Source organism: Propithecus coquereli, unplaced genomic scaffold (assembly GCF_000956105.1).
Source record: "Propithecus coquereli isolate 6110/MARCELLA unplaced genomic scaffold, Pcoq_1.0 Scaffold9, whole genome shotgun sequence".
In the NCBI taxonomy this organism is placed as follows: domain Eukaryota; kingdom Metazoa; phylum Chordata; class Mammalia; order Primates; family Indriidae; genus Propithecus; species Propithecus coquereli.
In genome coordinates this window covers 5,731,795-5,752,533 of record NW_012155284.1, presented here as the reverse complement: position 1 = coordinate 5,752,533, position 20,739 = coordinate 5,731,795, and the positions used below count along the sequence as shown (strand labels likewise).

The window sequence follows — 20,739 nt, the reverse complement described above, 5'->3', positions numbered from 1 at the left end:
TTAATTTCTTTCTATTTTTAGTAGAGACGGGGGTCTCGCTCTTGCTCAGGCTGGTTTCGAACTCCTGAGCTCAAACAATCCGCCCACCTCGGCCTTCCAGAGAGCTAGGATTACAGGCGTGAACCACCGCACCCGGCCTTACTTCTTGTGTTTTATTTTTATTTTAGTCATGAACTTATGAAAAGTTATTGTTAACCCAAATCAAAAACCGTCTGACTTTTCATGTAAAAGATTATTAATTTGGCATATTTTCAAAGAGCAGGCAAAAGAAGATAGAAATCTCAAGGGAAAGCAGGAGGTGTCAGAGATTGTGTACAAAGGCTGTCCTGTAAGGTTGCAGGACAGAGGAATGTGTGTGGCAAGGGGCCAGAAAGCACTTGTGGACCCAACACCTGAAGACAGTCTCAGGAGCACTGAAAGTATTTTCCCCAACATCTCATTCTAAGTGTGCTGCTGCTTTTTGTAGGGCATCACTTATATCTCTTCCCTGAATCTTTAATTCAAAACGTTGCATTTTACTTTTTCAGACTTTACAGTGGAAATACATTAGGATTCTTTAAAGTGAGGCAGTTTTTACCTATGTGTCTTTGTGTTTCAGAGGCCAGGCTTTCTCTTCTGCCCCTCTGCTTCACTAGTCTTAGTGTTGGCTGATGGCCTCGTAGTTGCAAAATGACTTGAAACTCTAGACATCGTATTCATGTCTAAAACAGGAAGAAAGGGGAAAGAGCAGCGCATAGTGTTAGTTCTTTTATTAGGAAAACAAAAACTTACTCGGAAGCTCTCACAGTTGACTCCGCCTTAAGGTCATCAGAACCAGGTGGCATGGCTACCCATGCGTAGAAGGAAAGCTATAAAAGTAGGCAACAGGATGGTCACAGTTGGCTTAAGCCAATCGTGAACCATCACCTGGGGCTGAGCATGCTGCCATGAACAAAGCAGAAGGGGATGCAGAAGGGGGACAATGGATATCGAATGATCAGGTAGGTAACTGCCAGATTATCGAGGGGACCAGGGAGTTGGTTAAATTGTGAAGCAATTGATTTCATAACCATAATCAGCTGTGTCCTACAATTAGCTTTTCAAACTCTCACAGAACCCTAGTATTGGCTTAGGTGTTGCAGCTGTGCGTGATGGGAGTGGGGAGGGGTCAGGATGCCAAACTGGTGATTCCAGTTCTTGTGCTCTTAACCACAATTGGCCTACACCGATCTGGTTTACAAGTCAAGCTTCCAAATAGGTTTCATATGAAGAAAAGCTTTCATTACAAAAAAAGGGGGAAAAAAACTGAGTCACTTGCCTTTTGGTATTCTCGCCTATTGTGTTAAATTTACATAATTAAGAAATTAAGGATTTTATCTCTGAGGCAATGAGGAATCCACTGAAGGATTTTAATCAGGAAAGGGCCCTCCTTAGAATACTTTGTAGCAGAATAACTGGTTGATTGAAGAGGCAGAGTGGAGGCTGGAGACCTCTTTGAGAGTAGATTGACCTCCCTGAGGGTTTGGTTCAAGTACTTATTGAGCACCCACCAAGGGCTGTACAGATACTGAAAGGCAGGAACTTGCCTGTCTTATTCACTGCTATATCTTCAGCACCTGGCGCAGGGTTGGAGCTGCACAGGGCCTCAAGCATTTGCTGGTGGAATGGATGGAATGCACATTTGTGGTATGTCAGACACTGTGCTAAGCTCTTAATGTATACTTTATTATTGCCACTATTTTATGAATTAGAAAACTGAGGCTCGAGAGGTTTTTATTTTGCTTGAGGTCAAAAAGTGTGACAAGTGGCAGGGCTGGGGTTTCAATCCTGATTCTTTTCATCTCAGGGATGGTTAAGAGTACAGGCTGACTGGGTTCAAATTAAAATTCCACCACTTCTGAGCTGAGTGACCTTTAAAAATTTATTTAAAACCTCTGTACCCAAGTGTCTTCACGGGCTTTTGGAGAAGATTAAATGAGATAAGGTGTGTGTGGCACTGAGAAGAGTGTGGCATATAATAAGCCCTCAGGTATTAGTGATTATTAGCACCATTATTCATGCTATCAATACTAGGGTGCAGTCGTGGAGTAGAACCTGGGAGTGGAGATGGTTGTCATTGAAGTCAGAGGGGATGAGCAATGAGACTAGCAAGTGGGTGGGTCGTCTTCATTCCCCAGTGTGGTGATAGGAGATAGGTGTGGGCAAGAAGACTGAGTCAGGAGCTGGATTTCTTCATATTGGAGAATGAGCAGGAGATTGGAAAGATGGTAGACAGTGAGAAAGGATAGAAGGTATTGTACATGACCCTCATCATCCTCAAAGGAGGAGTGGATGTTATGACTTTGGAAGTGGAGCCATCTGGAGAAACAATAGGAGATCTAGCAGGCCAACCCTGGCTCTCAATACCCTGTGGGAGCAGGAGAGCTACAGGGACAATTCGAAGAACTAGATTTCAGATACTTGTATATAAAAATCTTTCAGTGGCATACATTAATTCAGCAAATCGCCAAGAAGCACTTAGCACAGGCCAGGCGCTGTTCTAGGCACTAGAGATACAGCAGTGAACAAAACAGACAGGACTCGCTGCCTCCTTTCATGGAGCTTTCATTTATTTTTAGACGGTATGTGGTAGAATATGAAGGCAAAGTGATAAAATGAAGCCCTTGATGTTTCCAGTAGAGTATTAATCCAAAATAGTTTCTGTTCATTCCAGAACTTTAAAGCAAATATTCTTGGGATGGAGTGAGGTGAGGGGGGGATGTGGAGTTTTTTAAATTTTTCAGATATGTCTCTAAACCAGACCTATTTAGGGGAACGCTGCCTTCAAAATTGTTTCAGTCATGTTTTTGGGAGTTTTGGATATATAGGCAACGAACAGACCTGAGACTGCAGGCCCTAATTTAGTTATGTATCTCCTCTAATTACCTGAGGGTAACAATAAGTGCCTGCTTAGACATTTGCGTTTTACAGGTCTAAATCTGAGCGATAGATTATTGAAGTAGCCATGTGTCACTTAACAATGGGGATGTATTCTGAGAAATGCGTCGTTAGGCAATTTTGTTGTGCAAACATCAGTGTACTCATACAAACCTAGATGAAGTAGACCATGTAGCCTACAACACACCTAAGCTATATGGTATACCTGTAGCTTCTAGGCTACAAACCTGTACAGCATGTTACTGTACTGAATAGGCAATTCACAGTGTAACACAATGATCAGTATTTGTGTTATCTAAACATAGAAAAGGTACAGTCAAAATACGGAATAATCTCATGGGACCACTGTTGTATATGCAGTCTGTCGTAGACCGAAACATTGTTATGTGGTGCATGACTGTACAGGGGGAAAAAAGCAACATGTATCAGATCATTGGAAACTGGAGTTGATGGAGAAAATGCAAATGAAAAAGTCCCTGGAGGATGAAGAGCAGACACAGTTGGGAAAGTTAACATGAAGGAAGGCAAACAATGTCTCTACTTGCTGAGTAAGAATGGCTTTTTGGAAATTCTTCATCGTTGTTAAAATGCCATGGTATTTCATTGCCCAGGACACAGAAGCCAGTTAGGGAGAAGCTGGTGGAATATTATTAAATGTATTTAAACGTGACAAGGTTTCACTTAGCTTCCAATTACTAGTAGACTTCAGAGGGCAGGAAGGTTGCCAGCTCATTCATCTGATCATTACTTATCTTGACCAAAAGCCCATGAGAATATATACTGAAAGAATAAAGCTTTCATTACCATTTAATGTTTTTCCTTAAAGCCTCATTTTAATACTATGAAATCAGATTTCAGAGAATGTCATAATTAAGATTTTCATAAAAAGAAACATTTAATACTATTTAAATATATAATGACTCCCAGTGCTACCTGAATTCATTCACATCATAAACCAACTAAAATGGGCTTTAATCTCTACCATGACCATACTGTCTTTACTTAACCTTAATATACAACACTATCAAGACCAATTTATGAGTCACATTAAAATAATTATCATTGTTTTATTATAATCTCACCTTATTAACTGGAAATGTTAATCTGGTTAATCATCTACCATATTCACCAGTCTGGCCTCTGAGTAATTGGCAGCTCTTTTTAAAAACCAAATTTATTCTGGAAAGATGAATATTTGCCAACTTAAGGACATTTTAAAGAACGCGCTAGAGATTCCAACGGCCACAGAGGAGTTCCAGCAATGTTTTAAGCATTTTGGGAATAACCGTAGTCGTCCAAGGTGACTACTTTGATGGGAAAACCACTTACGTGGATAGGTTTTTATATATTCACTGTGAGAGTCGTCAGATTACTGTGTAGTCACAAGTCATATTGATTCTTGACTAAAACTGCTCATTTGGCAAATAAAGTGTGAAATTTATGTTTCGATAGAAAAATAGTTCTATCATGAAGGAGAATGACTTGGCAAATCTTTCTGGCTTACACGTAGCTGCTCTCAGGAATTCTCCCAAGGAACCTGCTTTCTGGGGGTTCTTAGGATTGGTTTTCAGCTCCCATTCAGATAAGAGAAACAGAAGTCATAGGTATTGAGTTCAAACTATATGTCAGAATTTCCCTAAATAATATCTTCCTCCTTACAGCAACCCTGTAAGGCTGTGGTCCCCAACCCCCCAGGTCCATGGCCTCTTAGGGACCTGGCTGCAGAGCTCTGCCATAGCCCCCATGCCCCTGTCCATGGAAAAATTGTCTTCCACGAAACTTAGGAACTGGGGGTGCTGCACAGTAGGAGGTGAGTGGCGGTTGAGCGAGCGTCTTTACAGCCGCTCCCCATCGCTTGCCATCACTGCTTGAGCTCCGCCAACCCAGCCCGCTGTGGGAAAATTGTCTTCCGTGAAACTGGTCCCTGGTGCCAAAAAGGACTGCTGCTGTAAGGCATGTATTATCCCCATTTTACAGATGAATAAACTGGGTTTCAGGAAGGTTAGTGTGGTTGCTAGGTGACACCTTATCATAAGTGGTTGGAAACTTAGACTTTAATTCATATCTGACTCCAAAGGCTTGGTCAACTAACTCCTCACACACCACCATGCAGCCTTCCTAGTCCAACAGATCTTAGCACACACATTTACAAACATTCTCAGCTCTGTGGAGGCCTCTGATTTTCCTTCACAGGCATCCCTGACACCACCTTCCAGGTATCTGTCCCAGAAAAGTCCATGAGCACTCTGCACTGGGCAGAGAGACAGGTGAACCCCTACTGAAGTGTTAATTTCTGGGCAAGAGGGTTCGCCCACCAGGCAGATCCCTTTCTCATACCCCCCAGCCCTGCCAAAACCTGGAACCTGTCAATGTTACGTGGCGGAGTTGGGGAGGGGGAAATGAAAGCTGTAGATAGAATTAGGTTGCTAACTAGGTAACCTTAATCTAAAGAGAAGGACCTTTCAATGTGGAAGAGGGAGGCAGAGTAATGAAATGTGAGAAAGACACGACTGGCCCCTTGCAAGGGGGACACAAGCCAAGGAATGTGGGCAGTCCCTAGAAGCTGAGAAAGGCAGAACCAGATTCTCTCCTAGAGCTTTCAGGAAGGAACACAGCTGGCCAACACTTTGAGATCCCTTTTGGACTCCTGACCTGCCAAACTATAAGATGAATTTGTGTTGTTTTAAGTTACTATGTTTGTGGTAATCTGGTACAGCAGCAGCAGGAAACTAATAGGAAGGCCAACCTCAGTACCGGGAAAGCTGGCTGGCCTGTCCCCAACCCTAGAGCTCGTGGTGGGAAGTAGCCAATATCAACCCAAGTGTTAGCAGAGCACTGGGGCCAAGATCCAGAGGTCCTAGCACTGCTGAAGAGGTGGCCGGAAGAGAGGACTTGAAGGAAGCACAGCTGTTCGGCCACAGATGTGAAGGGACCCATGGATTGGGCTCTCGCTCCAGTCTGCTACTTACCGGCTGTGCGGCCTTCCACAGGGCACTCAACCTTTCTGAAGTCTGGGGCCTCATTTGTAAAGCATGGATTTGTACCTGCCCTGCCTGCTGGGTGTTATGAGGGCAGAAAGAAGTATAGTACAGGAGTGCGCTGCTTACTGCGGCACACATTCATAGTTCTAGGTAGTGAATCTAATAGAATTAGGACCTTAATACTGTCGTATGAAGTGGTATATCACATTTCTTACTTGGTGTACATTATTTTTCATAATAAGTACATGGATGTGACTTTTAACATTTTCTTCTAAATCTGCAGTAAACAAGAAAAGCCAATTAAACAGCAACTGTATTCACTAAAATGTTGATTGATGTTTTACTGTGTTTAATGTAATCATAGCATTTTAGGGCCAAAAGGGGCCTTAATGATCACCTCATCCATTTTTACAGGCAAAGAAGCAGATTCAGGTTGCTGAAAGGTAAGAAGGTCAAACCTTTAGAAATAGACTTCCTGAACGAGTCCATGGCAGCAAAACAAAAAACTCAGTGTTTATGAATCCGTTCTGAGATGTTAAGGACATGGACAGCTATCTAAAGTGGAAACTCAGCCGACACCATACCACCCTCCTCTCTAGCCTCCAAACTGAGAGCTTAGGGGCTTGATGGGCCCTAGCCATTTCAAGTTTGCTTGTCATTACCTTGCTTTTCCCACTCCCTCTTCCCTGCCAGATTTCAACATCAAGAAGTCACTTTACATCACAGCAGTCATTAAGGAGTCGAGTTGCAGGGTTACAGTCTGCATCCCAGTTCCAGCCATCCACCTCACCATTGCCTGCACGGCTCTCAAAGGCAGCATGGAGGGTGCCGTCAGCAAGCCCAATCACGTAAATCGGGGAAACCATGCCGATAACAGGCAAGGTGTGTCGGGCTCACCAATTAGCAGTGGCAACTCTCTGTGAGAGGCCAATTCAATCACCTGAACTCCCTTCTGCACCCTCAAATCCCGCCTCTTAGCTGACATCAGGATGCTGATGGCCTTTGTGCGTTGCCAGGTGAGCACGCAGGAGCCCTCAAGGCCAAAGAGGCAGTATATCTGTTGAGAAGGCTGGCGTCGGGGTGGCTCACCACAGCCACTGTCTCCTGAGAGTGGACAAGTCACTCTAAGACTCCTTCCTCCTCTGTCCAATAATGGCCTTGGATTGGACAAGGCCATTGGCTACATTTCTTTCTAGGCTTTTCTGGAAGTGGGGATTATATACATGCTTGTGTTGGAGGTTTTATTTTAACTAAGGAAGCTAAATGCCGACAGAGGATTGTTTGCAAAAGGAAGATAATTTTATTTTTTAGTATAAAAATAATTCATGCTTAGTATAAAAAATTACAACAGTGCACAAGTGTATAAATCAGAAGGTAAAACCTCTTCCCTTAACTCCCGCAACCAGCACTCAGCACTCAGGCTAACTGTTCTCACCTGTCCCCTGCACAGGCCTCAGGCTCCCATTAGCCATCTTTCTTGAGAGCGGTTAAGACTCTAAATCTTTATTTTAACTGTTCTAACAATTGGTTAAATAGAAAAGTAACATATATAGAAATCTTTTCTTCCTTCTAAAAAGTCCAAATTCAGATCTTTTAGCCCAACGTACAAATCCACATAAAGACATTAAATTCCAATACTTAGTAAGAGTGGAGTTCAAATCTCACTCGGCTTCTTCACAGGTATGTCTCTGTAGACATTACTTATAATACTATTAGAGTAATATAAAAATTGTAAAAGACAAAAAATACATTAAAATGTTTTTATGAGTTTATTTTTTTATTTTTGTTTTTTAATTTTTTTTATTGCCGAATATTACAGGGGTACAAATGTTTTGGTTACATGGATTGCTTTTGTGCTGCTTAAGTCAAAGTTATAAGTGTTCCCATCACCCAGATAGTGTACATTGTACCCGTTAGGTATGATTTCACCCATCCCTTCCATCCCCCTCCCACCTGCATGATTTCTGTTGAGTTTTACTTCCATCTGTGCACATGAGTGCTGATTGGTTAGTTCCAATTTAATAGTACAAGTGGTGTTTGTTTTTCCATTCTTGCGATGTTTCACTTAGGAAGATAGTCTCCATCCAGATTGTTGCAAAAGGCATTAATTCATTTTTTATGGCTGAGTAGTACTCCAGGGTGTATATACACCACATTTTATTTTCTTAATACACTCATGAATTGATGGGCACTTGGGCTGATTCCACATCATTGCAATTGTGACTTGTGCTGCAATAAACACTCTAGTGCAAGCGTCTTTTTGATAAAAGAATATGGAATGCTTCACAAATTTGCGTGTTATCCTTGAGCAGGGGCCATGCTAATCTTCTCTGTGTCGTTCCAATTTTAGTGTATGTGCTGCAAAAGCGAGCACTACGTTAAAGTGTTAAAAGCAATTTTATTAAGATGATTGGATTTGGGGGGATTTTTTTTCTGCTCTTCTTCCTAGACTGGGGTAATATATTTGTGTTACTTGTATTAAGAAAAAAAAAAAGTTTTACAAATGCTACAATAGCTGAACAACCCAAAACTGAACCTTATTAAATTAAATCTTTATTGACGAAACAGCTTTAAAAAATTATTAGTTATTTCTCTGTGGGCTTTTGTTATGAATTTCACTCAGAGAATTAAAGATAAATGAAGAATTACATAATTACAGAAAACTAACTTGTAAAAATCTTGAACACATTGAATGGGTTCATTGCCTCAAATATTGATTGAGCACCCATTGTATGCAAGGCACTGTGAGGGGAGGATGAATGAGTTACCCCCCAGAGCTTGGGGTCTGGTGGGAAAATAAGACAGAAACCCACATAGCCATATGCTAGATGGCCTGCTCCGAGGGTTGTGAGATACAAAATGCTAGGAGTCCAGAGAAGTAAGGAAATGCCCTGAAATGAGAAATCAAGGAAAGCTTCATGCTCTCAGAAAATGGGTAGGATTTTTTGTACTCAAGGAGATTGAAGGGGCTTTTTAAGAGGTACAGAAATGCCAACCACCAGAACATGTCAGGAAGAAGAGTCCAATGTGGCTGGAGCATACAGTGTACATAGGGGAGCGGACAATAAGACTGGCACAGGGGAAAGGGAGGAACTTGAATGCTGGGCCACAAAGGCATAGCTTGTACTATAGTAAGTAGGTGAGGGGTGACTTTGGGGGCTTTTGAGCAGGAAAAGTGATACAAGTAATCAGTGGTGGCTCAGGACAATTCCTTGTCTTTGGCCAAGCTGTGTGTCAGGTAGGGGGTGATAGGGGAAGACAAGGATGGGAAGATGAATCCAGGATGGATGATAAATGGGGCTTGAGCTTGGCAGGTACAATATTTTGTAGCAATAGGCTTAGTAGTGCAGGTGCCTAGGATTTAGTGAGAAGAGTTCAAATCCCACTCTGCCTCTTCACAGCTGTCTCTCTGAAGACGTTTCTTAACTCCCCAAACCTGTCTCATCTACAAAGTGGGCACAGCACCTAAGTCAGGAGGTTGCTGCGTGGCAGGTAATTATTCTTGGAAAGCATTTAGCACAGCTCTGACACATAGTGAACTCAGTAAATGCTAATGTTACTAATTTCAGTTAATTCCACTAACGGGAATTACTCAGCTGGGGTTAAGAGGGAAACAGCTGAGGTGCCTCAGTAGTAAGGGAAGCAGAGCTCTCCGGAGGCAGTACAGTAGCTAGGAACACGGCATCTGGGGGTAGACTGACTGCATTTGGATCCTACCTCTACTACTCCCCAGCTGTGACTTCATCCTTAACCCCTCTCTAGCTTAGTTTCTTTAGCTACAAAGCAGGCTGTGAGAGTAAAGTGAGAGAATACCCGCACAGTGTGTGGTATGTACCTAATAATTGTGAGAGCCCTGTGAATGTTGCCAGGTGAAAGGTAGGATGCAGGGTTGAAGAAAGTTGCCCCTTCCATTTCAGAGGCAGGATATGCAAGCGGGGTGGAGACATGCAGCAGGGGGTTGGACATGAAGGACCAGACCCAGGGAGGACACTCAAGGCTAGAGATATTCAGGATTCCCTGGCACAGAAAAAATTATCGTAGCTCTACAGGGAGATGAGCCAAGAGTGTAGAAATTGGCCCAAAGAAACAATCAGACGAATCCAGAATATAGGACATTCGATAAGACAGCTGGCCTGGATGCTTCAAAAAGTGAGTATCATGGGGAAAAATTTAAGGGGGTTGTTCTAGACTAAAGAGACTGAGAGTCATAACCAAAAGTAATGTATGAACCTTGATTGGGCTTGGTTTAAAAAAAAAAAAGATGTTCTTGAGACAATTACTGAATTTTGATTAAGGATGCTATATTAGAGGCTTTTGATTATATTCCTAGGTACAATAATCATACTATAATCATCTAGAACAATGTCTTTGTTCTTAGGAAATATATGCTGAAATACTTAAGGGTGAAATGTCATTATATACATCCACGCGTGGGGTGAAGGAAAAGTAAATATGGCAAAACCTTAACAATTGTTCAATCTGGGCAGAGGGTATGTATCTGGGTATTCATTGTACTAGTCTTTCAACTTTTTCTGGATACTTGGATTTTATCGATATTAAAAAATGAGAAAAAAGGAGGACAGAGGAAAAGCTGGGAAGCAGTATACATCAGGAAAAAGAATTCTGTGGAGTAAAAGTATGGTCCATCTCCCAGATTAAGCAAAATGAAGGTTGAAAATAAATCATCATATTTGGTCATTAGGAGATTGTGGTGGCTTCAAAAGTGTCCGGTGTAGCATGGAAAGCTGACCAGGAGTGAAGGAGTAAACACTGGGAAGTGTAGGCAGCAGGGACTACCTGACCCTTTTGGGCTGAATCTTTCTTTTCACTACAAGGGAGACGGCATTGCCCAGGGAGAAGAGCCTGGGGAAAGGGAGGGAATGAGACAGAGAGAGGAGGAACACTAATGGAGCAAAGACCCAGTAAATGACGAAGAGGAATGGGATGAAGACATGACAGGAAGATGTGGCCCTTAGGTGGGAGGGAGGCTTTCTCCTTTGGCCCAGAAGCGAGGACTGTGAAGACGTGGGGACGGAACCAGCCTTCCTAGTGACAAGGGGATGAGGTGATGTCTTGCTAGCAAGGAAGCAGATGTCATGACTGAAAGAGGAGAAACGTACACACCTGCCCGTGGGTCTGAACCGAGGGCACGATGGCTGCGGCGAGACGGGGCACCTGGTATTGGCTGGGCAACGTGGGAGGAGGGGAGTAAAACGAGGGGCTCTCCGGGACTGCCCGTGAGGCTCTAGCGATGACGGGTAAAGAGCAGTTACAGAAACTCAAGGTCCCCTTTTCGGAACTTGGTGCTGGGCAGATTATGCATTAGGAAATGAGTCAAGACTCCTTCGGGTCAACAGCTTTATCCGCATTACCATGCACCCTCCACCTTGGGCCGCCTGGGGTATAGGCACACGGGGTGGTAAGTCTTAGGTGTGGAAAGAAGCTTCTGCCCTTTCAGAATCGCCAGGTTCAGGTTCCCATCCCTAAGTGGCCTTGGCACCGGGTGCTCTGGGTTCATGGGACTGCTGGAGCACTCAGGTTTCCCGTGTCCCACCACGTCCCCTGCACGCATGCCCACGGAAGGCCAACCAGGTACTACAGATGACCCCACTGAGGACGCCATTTTTGAATTCTGCTCTGGCCTCCGAAGTGCATCTCACACTGAAGGTCAGCATCGGGTGGAGGCCCCACATTTGGAGCTTCCGAGTCTGCAGGGGCAGCGGGCCTGGATTCTGTGCCAGGGGAGGCTGAGAGGTGCCTGGCCCGCGGCCCACACTTGGAGGAGCGCAGGCGTGGGATGGCGGCAGTGGCCAAACCCCTACAGGAGGACCTTCGTGATGATGCAGCCGTCCCTGTCGCCCTCGGGGTCCTCTTTGAGAGGCGCGGGTGGCGAGGCAGCGGCCCAGCCCAGCGCGCCCTCTCGGCGGCTCACCTCCCGCAGCCGCGCCTGCAGGGCCTCCCGCTCGGCCTGGAGCTCGCGGCGCGCCTGGGCCACGGCGCGCTCCTCCTCCTGCAGCGCCCGCCGCCGCCGCTCCAGGGCGCGCTCGCCCTGCTCCACGGCCGCCTCGCGCCGCTCCAGCTCCCGCTCGCGCCGGCTGCCGCGCACGGCCAGCGCGCCCATCTGCTCCAGCAGGCGCGCCCAGTCGCCCTCGGCGGCCGTGGCAGGGCAGGGCGGCGAGCGACGGGCACCGCTCCCCTCCAGCTCCCGCCGGTGCGCGCTCTTCAGGTGCCTCCACAGCGCCGAGGTCCCCGCGTGGAAGCCCGGGCCGCGGCCCACCTGCTGCCCGCACAGGCGGCACGTGGCCCAGTGGCCCGACGCGTGCCCCGGGCCCGCGGGCGCCAGATGGAAGTACCCCCAGGCCTCGGAGTACAGCGCCCCTAGGCGGCCGGGAGGCGCCGGCGCCAGCCCCGGACTCGGCCCGCGGCTCTCCATGGACCCCGCCAGCTCTTCACTCCGCATTCTGCAGCGCCTGCATACCCACGGGAAGAAGAGGGAGATGATGATTATAGTTACTACACACACCTCCTGTGGCTGCCGTTAGCCTATGAAGAAACCATGCCTCCCTCGATTTGATTACCGATAAAAATCCCATAGTTAGTTTGGGTAGATGTCTGGGTTTCCTTCTTAAAATTCAGTGTTGATTCCTCAGAAAAAAAAAGTAAAAAATGTCTAGCCCTTCCTACACTAGGAATTCTCTTCAAAATCAAGAAGGTCCCAGAGTAACAAGTATTCATACTAGTAGTGGGAGCCTACCCTTCTGGAACAGAAAGAACTAGCTAAATAAGTGCTGTATCTATAGATTCGTTTTAACTAGTCTCCTTCGCTTTCTTTAAAAAAAAAAGTTACCGTGTCTTCCCTTCAGAGTAGGAGCGAGGCTTCCTTCTGTAGTCTTCTCTGCGTGTTGCAGAGCACACTTTCAAAACGAGCAAAAATAAAGCTTTGAGAATGAAGAAAATTTTGTTTCTTAAAAACTAAAGGGACAAAAATGCCTGTGGTGAACAGCCTTTTAAAAAGCTTTTCAATGACTACTTTTTTCAAGATAAAATATCTGTTTTTATCATTATAAAAAACAATCTACTTATGAGAAAATTGGCTGTACTGAAAGCATTAAAATGTTTTAGAAATATGCACATTTAGGAAACAGCAATATACAAAGCAGCATACTCAACTTTTACCTTTAAATTAGATGTTGGGCGTGGCCCAAGGACCTTGGGGGGTCCCTGTCATTGCCTCAAGGTTTCCAACCAACCCAAGTGCCAGGAGTAGAAACCATGCAGCATGACTCCTGAGGTCTGACGGATCATCCAGGGTGCTAGGAGGAAATTCAGAGGACAGGCAGCCTAGTAAAAGAAATTCATTCAAACAGCCTTAAAGATAGATACTAGAAATACTACTAGTGCCATGTCTCTCTGGTGTTCGTTTTTTCTGGCCCTTTTATAGATACCCAAGGCATAAAACAAATAAAATTAGCTTGCTTTATTGCTCATCTGAACATCCCCCTCTACATAGTTGCAAGATACAAAGCTTGCTCAATACTTTTAACTAAGGAAGAAAAATAAATAAAACAAATGTTTTTTTTCCCAACACAATATCCCTTTGTTAAAGGCACCCAAATATAATACGATGACTATCACTGCAAAGTCTTTTCTATTAGGAAAACAACTCACTACTGCAATAACCCATCCCAAAACAGGGAGTATAGCAAAAGGTGAAGTTTATTCTTTAGGAAATAAGTTCACAAAGGACCAAATGTGTGACTCTAGACAAATTTGCTTTCAAAGTGAAAAACAATAAGAAGAGAACACATGACAAACTCCTTGAGCTCTTCTGAGAACTCATCTCCGGGACGAAATCGAGGCCAAGGCCAGGCACAGTGAGATAGCCAATGCTTGCGCGTACTGTCAGGTCTTGAACCCGCAAAAGTGAAGATGATAAAGTTCCAGAATCTGTCTTGTTGAAAACAACTAGGAATGACTCGAGACAAAGATGAGAACAGGAAAAATAAGCTGCTATAACAACACTAGCATTTAGTGTTAAGTGTTTAATTCAATTGCTAATAGTCTTGTTACAACTGTACTACAATTTTCTAAACCCAATCTTTTTCCCACCAAGCAAGTCCACTCAGGATCAGGCATGACATTCAACGTATTTCTCATTTAAAAAAAAGATAACAAATCTACCAGAATCATCCAAAAAGACAAGTATCTTGCCTCTTCTAATAAAAAAAAATGTCTATTTACATATCTTCTGACAGACAGGCATGTATCAGAATAATTATTCATGACAGTTATTCATGATGATTAATTAGTTTAAGAAGTCTTTACAAATTAAAAGCTACATTTCCCCTTAAGAGATTTATTAAATTGCTGAAGTCCCAAAAGTAGAGATAGGTGGGATAAGGAGTTACAAACCACCTTCAAGAGGAACATTTTTATGGTCAGTAAATATTTTGGTTATGTAACATTATAGTTAGTAAACAGAACAAGATTTTCGTCATAGAAACGTTTTGTTTTTCAGACAGTGTCACTCTGGCTGGAGTACAGTGGCATCATCACAGCTCATGGCAACCTCAAACTCCTAGGCTCAAGTGATCCTCCTGCCTCAGCCTCCCGAGTAGCGGGGACTACAGGCATGTGCCACCACATCCAGCTAATTTTTTCTATTTTTGGTAGAGGTGGGGTCTCACTCTTGCTCAGGCTGATCTTGAACTGACCTCAAGCAATCCTCCCACCTCAGCCTCCCAGAGTGCTAGGATTACAGGTGTGAGCCACTGTACCCAGCCAGAAATGTTTTTAATTATCCAACTTTACCTAAATTTTTCCTATACTTTTTTCTTTTTTTAGAATTCCATTTCCTTCTACATTGAAGGTGATCTTCTCACAGTTCCCTTTTTATTACTGGACATAGACAAAAGTGGAGTGACTATGATAATGAATTCTTATGATTGATTTTATAAATCAAAAGAGATTTAAAGTTTTCCTATAATATCACAGACTATTGCTTTGCATCCTGATATGCTTTGTTGAGCTGGGGTTGAAAATTCCACATAATCTGCAGATTCTCGTACCTGTGCCAAGTCTGAGAGTCGTTATTACTGATGTGCCCCTAACAGTGCCGGAGGTGACCCATCACTGCCAAACTTTTTACCTCCCTGAAAGTTGTCTCTGGGTTTCTTTAAAATCTGGAAGGCCCAGAGGAATGTCACACAGGTGAATGCCATCTGTTATGAGTAAAGGTGGGCACAAGGATGAGAAGCACTGATTTTGATGTCTTAATCTTTGTCCCTTGGTGCAAAGCCTCACCTGAGCGAGGGACAAGCAGCAACACAAATGTTGGCCAGCACAGCGCTGCCCCTCTGAGGGTGGCAGAGGGACATCCTCTGCCTGGCCAGCCCTTCACTTTCGGAGGTCTTAACCAGTGGAAGGCAGCACAGTACAGAACTGCCTCACCTTCTCAGTCCTCCACACTCAGCTATATTCTGGCTCAATACAATCTTCTGTTCAGACTCAGTATCTAAAGCGTGGCCACAGGTCATAATGCCTGCCTAGCTCTGCTGAACAAGCCCTGAGCTCATTTCCACTGCCCCTCTGGTGCAGAGGGGAAGATTCAATCATCTTGCTTGGAAGATGCAAAAGTCTGAAGCAAGTCTCTTCAGACTCTTCAGCCACAACCATAACACACAAAGAGCTCTTAAAAACTGGCAAGAAAAAAACAAAAAACAAAAAACAACCCAATGGAAAAATAGACAAGAAATAGGAGTAGGCAAATGATCTAAGAACAAACTCAAATGACCAGGAAATTTGTGAAAAGATGCAAGACATCACTTATATTCAGAGAAATGCTATTAAAGTAAGAATACAATATCATTTTACATCCATCATACTAACAAAAATGAAGAGGTCTAACAGCCAAAGCAAGAAGGAAGGCAGAGAAAAGGGCACATTCATGCATTACTGGTGAAGATGGGATGGCTTTAAGGAAAGCAATCTGGTAATTTCTGTATTAATTAAAAACAGGAGTAACCTGAGATTCCACTCCTGGGGATTTCTTCTGTAGAACTAAAGGCACCAGTACAAATGTCATATGCATTAGGATGTTTATCACAGCATCATTTAGAATGGCAAAAAACTGGAAACGAGGGAATGCCTGCAAGCAGGCGAATGGCTGAATACATGTCCACACCATGGAATATTGTGCAGTCATTAAAAAGGATGGAATGAAGCTCTGTCCGCCGTCCCAGAAGGATTTCTGGAGTAACTGTTCAGGGAGAAAAGCAAGATGTGGAAGAGTGTGTAATATGATCCCACTATTATTAAATAATATACAGATCTGTATAGGAGATATATAGAAATAGATACAGATGAAGAAAAAGAAGGAGATACTATGGTTTGAGGCAATGGTAGCTGATATGAAAGGAGGGAGAAGGGGAAAAGGTAAATACAAAAGCAAAAGAAAAGAGGTATTAAAAGCGTGCATGTGGTCATTTGTATGCATTTAGGTAGAGTGTGTATATTGCAGGATCTATACATAAATAAAAAATAATTTTATAAGACAACCCTTGGCTCCTCAGGCAGGGCCAGCCCAGCATTAACTATGGAGCTGGAGGGGACACTCTCCCAGGGAAGCCCACTGCTGGGCTACTCAGAAATCTACATGCATAGAAGCTGCCATCGGACCCTGGAGGAAACCCAGCGTGTGGGGTTGCTCAGGGTCAGGTGGTTTGCTGTGCCCTGTACAAGCAGGAGATTTTGCACCCACAGGAGAGGAGCTCATCATGTTCATCTCCCCGGCACAGGGGAGACACTTGGGATGCTGCATTAAATGATATGAACCCGATTCTGTTTCTTAGCCCTTGCTCACCTGAGTCTCAATCTCCCCATCTGTCAAGGGAAATAAGAGTATTTGCCTCTATAAACAGGTGGCTGAAGTTAGATAATGCAAATGATCTCAGTTTTGGACTCTGTAGTGCTATATAAAGTCAAGGCAAGAACAAAAAAGAAGCTACAAATATTTACTGTTCAGACATGCTCACATTAAGATTTTAGTGCTAAAAGGCAGTGCTATTTTTCTCTTTGACGTTCTATTAGTCAATAGAGTAGGTTGTCTAAGTTGGAAGGATCCCCTTGGGGATGTTTGAATACAAAATGCAAATTAAAAAGAATCCAAGACCCTAACCCCCCAAATTTCTTTTCATTTCCTGAATTGCTCTTCATGCAAAATAGGCTGCTTACCACACAGGTAAAAGAAGATAATGGGGAAGTTTCATTAGCTGAAGCCCTGTGATACGTATTTCTTCCTTACCAAGTACCCAATACAAATGCGTATCATTAATTGCATGGTTAGCTAAGAAGAAGAAAATGAAAAATAAGAGCTCCCTTAGTTTTTCCTTAAACATTTTCCTGAACTTCCAGAAAGGTGTCAATGAACGTGATTATTTTTCTTACATCCGTTCACTCCAGCTAACTCTTTCATTCGAATGCTCATCGCGCACCTGCTCAGGCACATGCTTGCTGCTGAGCATTCCCAGAGGAGTACCACATAGTCTCGGCCTTCAGTAAGCTCACCGTCTGGTGGGCAAAGCGATGCTTCCAACAGTAATTCTGATAGCCGTGGTAAAAGTCCGATCAGTGTTCACTCATTAGGGTGAATTCCACCCCATGATCTCCACGCTGCGGAAGGGATGGACAGGGGACAGCTCCTTGGTGTTGAGGCCTTGGGGCCCCAACACAAAAGTTCATACCAGTCAGCATCCCTTCCCTTCCCCTCCCACAGGGTTCCACCCCAAAACACATTACCTTTAGTATTTGACTCTATTTTTTTTTTTTTTTTTAAAGAGACAGCGCCTCACTCTGTCACCCATGCTGGAGTGCAGTGGTGACACCATAGCTCACTGTAGCCTCAGACTCCTTGGCTAATGTGATCCTCCTGACTCAACCTCCTGAGTAGCTAGGATTATAGGCGTCATCCACTGTGCCCAGCTTGGTACTTGACTCAAATAAAGTTCCAGTTCTTCAGTTTTATAACTAGGCTTCCAAGCTCCTATTTTAAAATAAGATTTTTTGAAACTAAATAAAAGCACTGCTAGCATGAATTGAAATGAATTTAACAGTGGAAATTTTATAGTCCAATTTCACAAAAAAACTGAAAAAACAAATGCATATTTTAGATATTTCAAGAAAGGGGAAAGAGTAGTATTGTTAGTACCATGCCTCTGAACTCTCCTGTGGCCAAATTATTAATACATTTGAGTATCCATTATCTAGAAGGAGTGATAAGAAGTTTAAGCCTGTGGAAGATAATACATTCGCATTTTCTCACCATTTCTGTCTATTTCTGAAGAAGTTCTTTTCTTCTGATAACCTATCAGATTAAAACCCAGATTCTGCAGTATGATCTTTCTGAATACCAATATAGGGAATAAAGACATCAAAATCTGAATAATAATTTGCATAAATATAGGCATATACACAAAGTATGACTGTAACATTGAAATTCATTCTATAAACTACCCACAAAAGTTAATTTTATTATTTTACGCTTATGCTTATACACATAAAAAATATTAGGCAGGCTAAAGGCCAAAGAACCAGGCAATGTTCTCAAAAGGAAATAACAAATGAATTATTTGTTATTGGTTATCTATTTGTTATCTATTGGTCCTTCCATACTCAAGGCCACTCACTATAGCTGGATTAACCAGGCAGAGCTATTAATATAAACAAGTATGTGTTGGTTGAACGTGGATCTTAGATGAGACATTCACACTAATGTGAAATTCACACAGAGGGGTGTGGAAACACTAAAAACATGTTCATGTACTTCATCCACCAATCACTTTAATAATTAAAACAACTGAAGTGTCAAGGAAACCACAATTCATTCTTCTGTTGTCTATCTCTGTTAAAGTGTTAATTTACTGCCACATATTAATCTATTTATAAAGAGATCCAGAGAATTAGAAAAATTAGTTTGGAATCACCAGGCTGAAGGTTTAGATGAAATTAAAAGGCAAGTAACAATGCCTCCAAACTGTAAAATGTGGATACCTGAGTTCGGGAATAAAGGGTTAAGTGTGAAAAATCTCAGAAAAAGGTTATTTATGGACTATAAAAAATGTACTGAACTCACAGAATTATCTAGTAAATCAGAGATGTTCCCTAAATATCATAGCCAAACTGTTAGCTATTTCTACCATTTGCTAAAAGGCAGAGAAGCACATTCCCTATTAATGCATTTTTAAAAATGAAAATTGTAAAGTGTTCTGCCCTAAAGTGGACCTTTACTTCAGGCCTGCATTACTTAATACATACAGTCCTAAAAAGAAATGCATAACTTAATATGAATTAAAGGGATTTAAAGCTGCCCTACTCTGAAGGCTTTTGTAACTCAAAGATTTTTAAGTTGAGAATTACCTAGTTTTGGCTCTTGGTCTTTTTATACATTGTTGTATACTTTGTATTGTTGGTTGCCTCAAGCTATTCTTGGCCCAAAAATGTGTAATAGTAATTCATAATAAAAAGATCAGGAAATAATTACCCTAATTATGTCAATTTATTAAGCTATTTCTACAACAGTTTCTCTTAAACACCTTATCTTTGCAGTCTTGGCTAATTAGAAGTTCAACCAGTGGCAAATACTTATTTTTTGCTTTCAAAGAGGACAAAATAACTTCGCTTGATAAACTGTGGACCCTGGGTCAGTGTAAGAAATTACAGCAAGCTGCTCCAGTATGCTCCAAAATAATCAGAAAATTCTTTTGTTCGAATACGGTAAGGGGTGGGAGTGGGGTGGGGAATCTGGTTTGCACATCTGGCTAGCATTCGGTTTCTTCCCCCCCAAATGGGAAACATAAAGAAATTCCTAATTAGAGAAACAGCCCACTACGGGACGCCCAGCACTTGCACGGTTAAAAGACTGCAAAAAGGCAACTTTAACAAAAGCAGAGCAGGCGAGTGGCGATGGTTTTCGACATTCTGAAGAACTTGTTGAAGGGAGGTTGGAGGGAAGGCGCAAAAACGAGGTGCTGAAAGAGCGTCAGCAAGGCCTTGGCGCAGAACCCCGGTCCAGGTGCCCCTTTTATTAATAGAATCATGGGGGCCGGCAGCCGCGAGGGGCACGCCCCGCGCCCGGCGCACACGCATCCGCGAGCAGCCCGCTGGCGGTCGCCGGCTTACCTGCGGTCCCACTGTCCCGGCCCCGCGAGTGTCGCGGCGCGCACTCACCCAGGCCTCGCTGAGCGCGGCGGGGGCCGCGGCGGGCCGGGAACCCGGGATCGCCGCTGCCCCTCCCGGCTCCATTTTGTCCCGGAGGGAAACCTCCGCGCGTCCCCCTTAAAGACACAGCGCTCAATTCACGCATCCGGGGGTGCAGAGGGGGACCGACGCTTGTGGCCTTCACGCGAAAGCGGTGGGGCAGTCGCTCTTAAACCATCCAGGTCCGCGAGTGACAGGCTTGTGTTTAGTGTTGTTTAAAATGTAACTATTGTTTCATAAGCTTGCGTTACCCTTCCAAGACCTGGATTCCCCGTCTGGAGTCTCTGAGCGCGGTTTGGATCCTTTCGGGCTAGAGGCGTGTGACGTCACAAGTTAGAAGAAATCCCCGCAACCAAGGTCTGGACAGATAGATAAAGGGAGCGCTCACTGGTGTTCACCAAAACACCAGCGTGGTGTGTCAGCTTTGGCTAGATTATGCTCAGGTAACAACCCCTACGTCTCAGCGGTTTGCAATAACAAAGGTCCATTTCTGAAGCAAATTACGTCAGCTTCAGGTAGCTCTGGCACTGTTCCTCCAGCTTTCATTATCCCAGGCTCCAGGCTGAAAGATCAACTTTTCTGGGACATG

General features: G+C 43.6%; 1 protein-coding gene across 4 annotated transcripts; it reads right to left on the bottom strand.

The window, feature by feature from the left end:
• Positions 1 to 8,204: 8,204 nt before the first annotated feature.
• On the bottom strand, positions 8,205 to 20,514 carry ZBED3 (zinc finger, BED-type containing 3). Of its 4 annotated transcripts, XM_012664636.1 has the most exons (4): positions 20,073 to 20,391; positions 17,390 to 17,567; positions 13,074 to 13,210; positions 8,205 to 12,367 (listed from the first exon to the last, which is right to left on the bottom strand). In XM_012664636.1, exon 4 carries the CDS (start codon positions 12,355 to 12,357, stop codon positions 11,716 to 11,718), a length of 642 nt encoding a protein of 213 aa, XP_012520090.1. In that variant the 5' UTR covers positions 12,358 to 12,367; positions 13,074 to 13,210; positions 17,390 to 17,567; positions 20,073 to 20,391; the 3' UTR covers positions 8,205 to 11,715. The 4 variants fall into 4 exon arrangements, with proteins under 4 accessions (XP_012520090.1, XP_012520091.1, XP_012520089.1 ...); XM_012664637.1 differs by lacking the exons at positions 17,390 to 17,567; positions 20,073 to 20,391 and adding an exon at positions 20,402 to 20,514; XM_012664635.1 differs by lacking the exon at positions 17,390 to 17,567.
• Positions 20,515 to 20,739: the final 225 nt, after the last annotated feature.